This window comes from Bombus impatiens, unplaced genomic scaffold (assembly GCF_000188095.3).
Source record: "Bombus impatiens unplaced genomic scaffold, BIMP_2.2 scf_0478, whole genome shotgun sequence".
NCBI classification, from domain to species: Eukaryota; Metazoa; Arthropoda; class Insecta; order Hymenoptera; family Apidae; genus Bombus; species Bombus impatiens.
The window spans coordinates 2,052,818-2,063,622 of record NT_176897.1 but is presented as its reverse complement, the minus strand read 5'-3'; the positions used below and the strand labels follow the sequence as shown (position 1 = coordinate 2,063,622).

The window sequence follows — 10,805 nt, the reverse complement described above, 5'->3', positions numbered from 1 at the left end:
CGACTCGAAAGCGAGCGCAAAGGAAACTCTAACCGCGTCGCTTCGCCGCGAATGGTTTAACGTTTACGTAACGTGTGAGCGTCGTTCGATCCTGTTGCGCTTCACGAGACAGGATCGCAGATGAAAGACGAAGACTGGCCAACGACAATGAGGGTAGAGTGGTTTTTGTAGACTCGGTACAGCGTTTCCACGTTTCACGTTTTTCTAATGGAAAAAATTACGAGAAAATGTGCTGGTTCGCTGCGAAGATTCGATCGGGGTTAGGTTTTCGATCGGGGGTACCGTGGTTGATAACGACACGATTAAACCGTGGTTTCGATCGATCCTATAAGTATTATTACTGGCAGTTAAAGCCTCTTTTTACCACCTCTCATGCAAGTCATAGTTGCGGTCTTCGGTCAACCACCTAAACCAATCGAGACATCCGCTTGAAAGTTGACGAATCGAAACACTTTATAACGTGGTGCGAGTGCGCGGAACTTGGTTGGTTCGAGGAGCGATCGATATCGGAAAAACAAGTTGGGTTAGTTGGGCGTCCGTGCGACGAACGATTCCGTCAGCAAACAGCGTTAAACGTGGTTGGACATTTTTTCCATTCGGTCGCAGAATTGTTCGTTTCGTACTGTGTATTTTCGAAATGCGCAATTAATTAAAATTAAGCCCTAAGAAGAGCACGAGTCGTGTTGGAAAACAGCGGCCGTGTTGGGTAAACGCAGTTCGCTCTACTCTGTATTTGCGAAAGTGTCCTGCGCGAGCCCTTTTTTTTCATACGGAATAGTCATTTTTCGGAATTTGCGTAATTTTCGTCGATCGAGCTCCAGTCCCTTTCTAATATAAATATGTATGTAAAAAAACTGGATGTATCGCGTAAAGGATATTTTAAACACGATTTAAACACGCATGGAGAAAGGGAGGAGGGACACGAAATGAAAAGGAAGAGGAGAGACGTGAAATGGACCAAGGAATCGCGAACAATAAATGCGCGCGTCTTCTCTCTCGGGAGGGTGCCGTCATTCTTCACAGTCGCCTTCAACTTCAACCTCTTCCTTTTCGTCGACGACGGCGCGGCACGGCGCGGCGTCGCGTCGCGTCGCATCTTTGTCCAGACCGATCGATCGTTTCTCGGATCGTCCCGATGAAGAAACAAAAGCATAATTTATATCGGAGAAAAAGAAGAAGGAAGCTCGACAAGGATCGTGCCACGGCGTTCCAACGTCTCGGACAGGAAGGGATATGTCAATCGAAACGAGCTTCTTTGATCGATGGCAATAATATCGGTATTGTTCTGATAAATTATTCCTCTGATATAGGGTCGATACGTTCGATCCAGCTCCGACGTGTACACCGATACGTCAGCCTGACAACAACATAGCGCAAAGCGATGCTCTTAAACGGTGATTAGAGACGTTCAAAGTTCAAAGGCTGAGCTTTTGTAGGTACTGTTTTCGCGTTCGATACTATGGTTCGTCATATTATATACACGATATGTATATGTAGCATCGAGTTGATAATTAGATTAATAAGCAAGTACTTGTGTTCGTAACCACGAACGAGAATAAAACAGATGGAAACGGACGTGGTGGAGATTACGCGAAATAGATGTTCCGTTATTTAAAAATTGTATATCGACTTGTACGTTTGACAGAATCTCAAGAGAACGAACAAAGCGTGATGCGAAGAGAATCTATTCGATCTATCGTCTCTATTACGATTTATTCAAAATTCCTACCTACTTTGTCACTGTCGTTCAATTACGTTATACATAGAATGTTTAAATTACCTTCTATCGCTATAACGAAGAATAACGAACTTGCTTAAAAAGCACGTCCATCGTCCAAAGTACGCGATCGACCGACTAAGCATCGAGTTTCCTTTAACGGAAACCAAGGTAAGAATTTCTTTTCCCAAGAAAATGCTTCTTAATTCCTGGAGGAAAATCGAATTGAGATAACAAAGAGTTACTTCGAGCTGACTGTTCGCAATCGGCGCAATTGTGCGGCAACTGTGTTGTGGCCCTTCCAGCCAAGATATACTAAGCACGATCCATGGGCAGAAGAATGGAATCGCTATAAGGGTAGGGGGAAAGAGAGAGGAGACTCGTAGAAAAGAAGAGGCGAGTCGAATAAGGGCTGCGAGATAACAGAACGCGCCAGCCATTGTCCAGCGTGGACAATGCAAGGCTGCTGGATTATGCGCTAGGAGCTGGAAGCGATCTACATCTTCAACGATGTATCATAGCGCGCGTGTTCCGATGGAACATCTCCTGGCTCTCAACGCCAGAACTTGTTCCATCGTTTTCGGCCTCCCTTTCACTCTCCTCTCTTCCTCTCTTCCTCTCTCCCTCTCCTTCTTCCGCTCGCGCGTTTTTATATCGAGTTACGTTATATCACAAAGTCCAATCGAAAGTACGTCGAGATATATGTCCGAAACAGATTTTCTGTCAAGCGCGTATTATCGTGGAGAAAAGCGAACGAGCGTGCATTTAAAGTGGATGTTTTAACGAAAACGCGTGTATTCGCGGTATGTAAAGAGCATGGAACGGAAAGAGTAGCGTATATCGAGCGAATCAAAGTAAACGAAACAAATTTCGATAAAGCGTCCGATCGCTTTTTCCAACAATTTTCATATATGACGCGCAAAGTACACTCGTATATGTAGAAACAACGAAATTTCTCCAGATTCAACGCGCCACGAAATTTGATGTATCAGGTGGTATTTTAGCGATAGCCGAGGCGAGGAAGAGCGCCGGTCACTGTGACTAGCGAATTCCCGATTCCGTGCGAACACCTGGACGTATACCTGAGAAGATGGCGTCGCGGATAACATCGTCTTGCCTTTGTCGGACTGTTCATCGGGACGATCTATGGCACCTTTCGCACGATGCCACCTTTACATCATCATCGCGGTCAGGTAGCTACCATATACTTTAGTGAAACGATATAGCTGGTACTCTACTACACCGAAAATATTTTCCTACGTAGGTTCTTTGGTTCGTGTATTTCATTTTGCGACGAAATATTTCGATCGAGAATATGTTTAATTTTGCAGGAAAAGTAACCAGAAGATGTTTCAAATTTATAATAATTCTACTTTGTATCAGAAGCGACGATCGTGTATCCGTTACGTTGTATCGACGAGTATCTCTCTCGTCGATTACTATCGAATTCGAACGCTATGCTTCGATCTTTTTTTCGCTGTACGAATTGTCGTGGTTGCACGGCTGTTTCTACGCTACCGACTTATTAATCCTCGTTTTTCAAGGTTGCAATACGAAATACACAGCGTGTACGCGTAGCCAGAGGGCCACGTTATCGGACGAATCGCATTATCAGATCGGTCTGTAGTCTTGTAATCGCTATCGTCCGTCAGTGCGAGAGTGTGAGTGTGAATGTCGATGACAAGCAACTGCTGTTGCCACTTGCATTTTGCGTTGTAACCCAACGTGTTCGCTATTGCTCGCGGAAATTACATGGACAATTTCGTTCTTTCTTTCGTCGTGTACACTTTCCCGCGTCGTTCCACAACTTGTTGCCGAGGAATCGGAAAAACAGATCCCCCGCGTGCCAGTAGCGACAGAGTTTCATCGAGCTGGAGAAAGAACGACGATGCTCTGGCAAGAACGACGCTTCGATCCACAAATGTAGTATATACCGGAGCAATTTACAAAGGTCGATACGAAGCGTAGAGAGTCGGAGAGTCGGGGAGTTGGGGAGTTGGAGAGACGCGGTGCGTGGAGTGTGCAGCGTGGACGCAAGTGGCACGTATGCAACTCGTCTGCGAGAGATTCTGAATGCCCGAGTATCCTCTTTCCTCGAACCTCTTAGCGCTATTTAGCGGATCCTTTTACGGGACAGCAGGACCCGACAAGAAAGGAAAGCGCAGCAAACGGACCGACGCAACAAGCCTCGAAACAACGGGACGAAAAAGAGACCGGGTTTAAGAAAGGGAAACGGAGATGAGAGCATGGTACAACCAGAGACGGAAGAAAGAGAAGAAGAGGAGACGACGGAGGTGGAGTACCAAAATGGCAGTTCGCTCGGCCAATGGCCAATCCAGGGACAAGATAAGCCTTTGTGCCCGTACAGGGGCCTGGGGCAAAGAATCCCCTCGTTTCGGTCTCATATTTCGCGAATCCTGCTATCATATTTTACTCGTTGCCCCCTCCCGGCTCTTTCCTTCCCTCGCGTCTTTCATACCCTTCCACCTTCGGCCACTTCGGGCCGTCTCTCATTTTTTGCTCTCTCGCTTTTCGGAACCGTCCAGAGCTCCGTTCTACCTTCTCGATCCCCCTCTCCAGTCACCGTCGATTGTTCGCTGCTCTAGTCGAAACAGGTCCATTGGATTCGATCGTTCGATGTGCACGGCACCAGGCATTTCTGTCTTTTCACGCTCCGCCGTATAATACGTATATACATATTACGTGTAAACGCAATACACGTACACATATACTTGCGCGTTCAAGTGGAAATCGAATCATCTTCGTTTAAACACCGGCAGGTTCTATTCAATTTTAAGAGATGCTAGAGACACAAGTACCGAGTTCGAACAAGAAAGAGGGAAGAAAAAATCACGCGAGTCGATCGATAAATGTCATGCAGGAGGAGAGCGAAAATTTCTCTTTAAAATTTTCATTCGCGTATTTATGATTCGCTGTCGATTAATTCGCGGCCGTTGAATCGATCCACGACAAAACATTAACAAAACCCCCGACCAACGACCGTTGATCGCCGTCAGACGAATCTCTCGGGGGTAGATGGACAGGAGCCAACCGGTTTCAGAAAGCAGACACGAAAGGAAGGACGCGAACCGGATTAAATTATTTTCACCAGCGAAAGTCGTTGTCCCTTCTTGTTCGAATTTCGCTTTGCTTCGCAATTTCGAACTGGTAAATCGATCAAAGTTTTCCTGCAATTGTGTTTTCTTTCCTATTAACGATCCCCGTAATTTCTAAGAACAGCGTGTAAACTCGTGCGGTTTTTGGAGAAATATTTGGCGCGGATAGATCCGTCTTTGGCGAGGGAGAATCAAGAAGGAAACGATTTTTCCATGCCTCTGTTTACTTCGCAAGATGAAAAGGAAGAAAAGAAAGAGAGTTGCATCCGACAAGTTTAACAAAGTTTTAACAATTTTTCAAGTATTTCCGAAACAACAAAAATATCAATTTACCGATGAAATTCAAAGGCTAGAAATCTCTGTAGAAGGATACGAGGTATGTTTGTCCAATTGTTCGATATCTTTCCTCGATATCCGTCCGATATCGATCGTTCATGACCTGGTTATCGGAATCTTACCCGACCTCTTATCACGTATACGAACTACCATCGCCTAACGTCGCTCCGTTACTTATAATATGAGAGCGTGCAACGATAAGATGTAAATAGTAGGGACACGCGTTGTCTGGCACACTCTCGTGCCTCGCAGTTGATCGACAAGTTTGCGACATTATTATGTATTTAAGAGGAAACGTTTCGCGCAGTGCTGTTGCGCGAATATCCCGAACTCCGATTAACCGAACGAAAAATCATGGATGATAGGGAGAAATAGATACAGATACCTATCGTACGAAGGATTTGGCCGAACGATACGAAGCAACCTACCTACGAGCAATACGTGCAATACCTACAATAAGCAATACCTACGTGCAATAACCAATCTCGTAGAAGCTTAAAAATCCCCAAACTCCTTCGAATAATAGCCGATACATTGATTTCGATTTCCCGATTCCTCCGACTCGACGTCGCAAACCACCAACGCCGTCACTAGCCATTATTCGTTCTCGCCCATCTTGCAGATATCTGGTGAGCGTGCACAGCTCATTCTCTGTCGATTACATCGACGATTATCGACCGGCAGAATCTCGATTGGTCGTCTCTATGCTAGGCCCTTAAGCTTATCTTTTCTCCTCTGCCAGCCGGAAACATGCTTCCTCCATAGCGCGGTGTCAAACAATTAAGGTTGACTTACGCGTGGCTGAGGCGCGTACCAACCGTGTTAAAAGATTAAACGAGTTACCGTCCTTGCCGCGAATCAGATAACGCAATCCGAGGCCCTGTCATCTCGGAAGAATTTACCGGCGACACCGAGGTACCGCGGTACCGCGGCACCGCGGCATCGCGGCTCCGGGGGGCACACGGCTTTCGAGCAACAGCTCGCGCTCGCCAGTATCTCTCTGTGTATATACTATCGCCTCGGTGAAATCTTGATTTCCACCGCTGGCAAAGCGTGCCTGGTTCAACGCCAACGACTTTTCCACGAAAACGCCTTTGCTTCGTTCGTATCGCTCGTCCACATCCACCTTGCGACCCAACAAACTCGAGATTCTTTGCTAATTATCGTCCGCCACGCGATTATCGTTACACGCCCGACAATCGCTTCAACTAGCGTGTATCGTTTTTATCTTTAGATTTTCATCTTTTTCTCGATCTAATAAATTCCCTGGCATGGTAAAGTTTGATGCCTTCGAAAATTGCCTAAATTACAAAGTATCGATTTTCGACTCGACAACATCGACCACGCACGAAAATCTCAAATCCGATACAAAGCACGCGTAAATTATTATCGCGTAACTCGTCTGATAAATAATCACGTCGCTAGTTGTACAAACACGAGCGAAACAGTTGGATGGATCGTACGGTGAGTCCGATCGACACGAACGTTCGCCTGTAATCTGTGATCTGCGGTCTGATTTACTTATGACCGTGCGGACCATAGAGCTAGGGACTATTTGTTCCTATACGGTATTGGCGGTCACTGTCGCGTTTCGAGAATACCTCTCGATGGCAGGTTTTAGAAAGAGAAAGGCAGAAACGGTGGAAAGAAGCGAAGATTTGGCTTACCAGGCATGCAGACGCAACGAAAGGTCCCAGGATCGTCCAGACACGAGCCGTCGTTCTGACAGGGATGGGACTCGCACTCGTTCACGTTCGTCTCGCATCTCGGTCCCGTGAATCCTTGTGCACAGTTGCAGGCGAAAGAGCCAGGTGTGTTTACGCAAATACCATCGTGTTCACAAGGGGATCCTAGAAAAATGCAAGAAAAAAGTTAAAAATATGCCAACAACTTGTTGATTCGTTTGGTTTATCGATGAAAGTATATGTATATATTAGTTCTTTTCGCGCTTAAGATCAACGAACGAGCGACAGTTCGAAAGACGAAGCGTATAATTTTCGAGACGGAAACTCGGAACAAAGGCGTTGGGTGTTTTAACACCCAAAAGCTCCGGTAATTAGGTAACAGTCGCGAATTGGTGAACGCTTGGTGCATAATAATTAATTATTAACCATGGCAGGAGTCAAAGTGCAGCACGTGGGCGGATGCTCCGTGGGATGGGCGACGAATGCACGATAGCGAGCCTTAATTGACCAGGTCGACGTAGATTTTAAAGACGCTGCCGTCAGAGAAGAAGGGAGGAAAGAAGAAAAAGGGATGGATGGATGGACGGACGAAAGGACGGACGACGACGACGACGACGACGACGACGACGACGACGACGACGAAGATGACCATAAGAAGGAAGATGCTTGTCATTCCCGAGAATGAAACTTGTTCCTCGAGAGTGGTCAACGATCCGTTTGGACTGCTCGTTTTCTTGAACTCGCGCGGTTCGCGCTAATTGCAATAAGATAATTACCGCTGGCAGCTGTTTCTTCGTCATTCGTGTGTTTCATCGAGTTTCGCTACCGTTTCTTCCTCGAAATATCGGCCTTAATTTAGTTAGTCTTTTCGTTATTCTTGCGAGATTGCTTCTATATCGCGATATTTCGCGACAGTAATTTCACCAGAGTTTTATTCGACAGACTTGGTTGTAATAAAATTGCAACAAAGCTTGTGCTTTGTATTATCGATATCGTTGAAGCGAATACGCATGGGATGAAATGTAGAAAAAATCTTGGAATTTTACGAATCACTCGGCGAATCACTCGGTGAATCGTTCGATACCGTGTTACACGTCGTTCCTTAGCATACAACGTGCGTGGCATTGGAAAAGAAACATCGGGACCTGGTTACGGTTCGTTCGCAGGGCAACGCGTACAACGATTACTTGTGATATTTATGAGGTTTTTGAACAACTGAAGCGATATCGTCGCTCGCGGCACGGTCGGATGCCGTTCTCGTGTAACTCGACGATGGTTTTTCCAACTCGCAATTGCTGTCGCCGCGCGCGATGTTTCACCAAGGGACGTGAAAGAGGAAAGAAAAAGCGGAAGGCGAGGGATGTACGCGCGTTACCGGGTAACCGGGGGCGGCAAGAAACGCATTGCTGGGTCGTGTCGGCGATCGAGTGCGAGCCGCGAGCAACGAACAGACGACGAATAGGTGGACGAGACGACGCGACCAACGATCTTCGAGGACGGTGGGCATCGGTGTTGTCGACGGATGATGGAAGAAAACGATACTTGAAGTTGAACGGAGTCGATGCGAGGGAAGTAGGTGGATCACTGGCGCACGGTGCTACGGGGGCTCTGTCCTCGAGGTAGCTTTAATTAAGCGCGACAAGTATATTTTGTCATTTCTAGAGAATTATTATTATTAGAAGAAATATGGGGAAATTGTATGATATTTGAAAAGTTTATTATTTATTTATTGGCAATATTATTTGTCGGCAAGCAAAGATCGCAGGTGATATTCGGTACTAGTTCCGGCTATACTCGCGAAAGGTATCGATGGCGAATCGAGATGAAATTTGGCGGGCAAAATAATGTTGCTAGTGCCGGGAAACGACGCGTGTGGTGCGTCAGGTTCCTAGATGTATGGTATGTAACAGAACTTGGTTGCTATCGAACGCGCTCTTCAATTTACATCGAGTTAAACAAAATGACTAGCTTCTGTCGAAAAACGTCAACGGTCGAATCTACGAATAAAAAGAGAATAGCTTGCTACAGAGAATGAATCTGTGCGTAAAACGCAAATAAACGTGATAGACGGAAGCGAACGGAAGTAGCGCCGAAACGCGCCGAACCGCGCTGATCGGTAGCGCTTTTTGCCCGATCCGTCTGTGACGACGAGAGCGCTGGCTCCGAGAGGAGCTGCTCTCGAGGAACTTAATCTACCAGAAAATATGCAATCTACGTAATAACAGAGCACAGGCTGGAGCGCGAGGTCATTATGGTTATTATTAAACTTAAAATAACAATTTAGCGTTTAATTAGATTGGTCGGTGCTTCGCCGCCACCGTTGCGTTCCCTTGAGAAAAGATCGGACCACGGGAAATGTCTCTTTTCAGGCCTCCGCTTCCGGTAAAACGTTATTACCGATCTTCTGTCTTGCAAACTGCGCACCGATATCGAGGAGGATCAACGGATTTTACGCCATTTATCGGTTTTCATATTTTTGCAATTCGCAACTTGCGAAAACGTTTTCCATAAAAGAGACGCTGTTTACGAGTGTCACCGATTTCGAGTATTTTAAAGGCCAACTCGATTGGTGGAAAGATGGTGCAAGCATTTCTGACGATCGGGTCAGGTATACGAACCCCTTGTGCCTCGTATCGGCTTACCCCATTGTCAGGCCAACGTTGCCAAATTTCGGTGTAACAATGGCTCTTTGTTTAGCGGACAGGTAGCGAACGGAGGCCTGGTTTCTCCCGATTCTGAGACGAGAGATCCGGCTGAGTCGACTTTGGCTCTAAAACGAAGAAGGCGAGGAAGCGGGTTTCGAGCACCGGCACGGAGCTTGATCACGAAGGAAAAGGGATTTCGTTACAGGTTACCGCGTTGTTCGCGCTGGCACGCGATGATCGGACTCGCGGAACTCACGCCAAGTGCCCGTTACGCGAATACAAGCGAAGAAAAAGGGAAGGAATTTGATCGCCGAGCCGATTTTTCCGAGAATTCTCCTCGAAACTATCTGCGACGACTCGTACGGAGTACAAATTAAACACTTCGATTCGTGCGAGTGTTGGTAATTACGCGTTCGACAGACGTTTAGATTACGATCGACGCGTGGTTACCAAATATTTTTCCTTCGATTTCCTTCAATTTAGCTTGTAATTTTTGCTCGTTCGCGTCAACTCGGCTAACGAATACGAATATTCGTCCGATCGTGAAAAGACGGTGGATCGTTCGACTGTTCGATTCTTCGTTGACTTTTGCCCTGATTCGGGCACGTCACCTCGTTCTTTGCTTCGAACAGACGAACAGACGCGCAAGTTTCCACGCGCGAGTCACTCGACTGTCGATTCTTACATAGTTACGGCAACTTGAACGGTGCAAAAATGCTATGTATTCGTAAGATACTAGCTATAAAATACTATGTACGGTAAATGCGATCGGACCCGAAATACAATTTCAAATACAATCGGATAGATAGCCGGAATTGCTCGTATTCCGACCATTCGATGTACGTTCGATCGCCACTCGAGCCAGCAACGATCTTTCGATACGTGTTACAAATCACTATAGGTATCTCGTACTACTTACGTACTACGTATATCTACGTTGTAAAAAGGAAATCGACCGTCCAAACCGGATTGCCTAACCCACGCAACTTCGCCATCTCCCTTTGACCGTCGCTTCGCCATCCTGGCGATCACTTCACCTCGCTTGGAAATTAAGACCGCTCGCTGCTGATCCGAGTTCGATCGACGCTGAACCGAGCAAGGGAGTAACGAAAAAACACCGGAATAAAAGGGGAGAGATGGCGCGATCCACGACACGCGAGGTACTTTCGCATGGCCGCGTCGCTGCGCTGTCACGAATTATGACGTCTCGACGGTGTCACGTTCGCGCGGGGTTTTGGCGGCCGCGAACATGGCCGGACCAATGTAATTCGACACCGGACAAGAACGACCCGGTTTGCGGCGGTGG

At 46.7% G+C, this 10,805-nt stretch overlaps 1 protein-coding gene across 3 annotated transcripts in view; it reads right to left on the bottom strand.

Annotated features, from left to right (window-relative positions):
- LOC100747773 (neurogenic locus Notch protein) overlaps positions 1–10,805 on the bottom strand; it is a 190,592-nt gene that overhangs the window by 48,685 nt on the left and 131,102 nt on the right. For all 3 annotated transcript variants that reach the window (XM_012387648.3, XM_024368741.2, XM_012387649.3), the window contains one exon: positions 6,837–7,019. In XM_012387648.3, the coding sequence (XP_012243071.1) occupies positions 6,837–7,019 (183 nt within the window). The remainder of the gene's footprint in view (positions 1–6,836; positions 7,020–10,805) is intronic.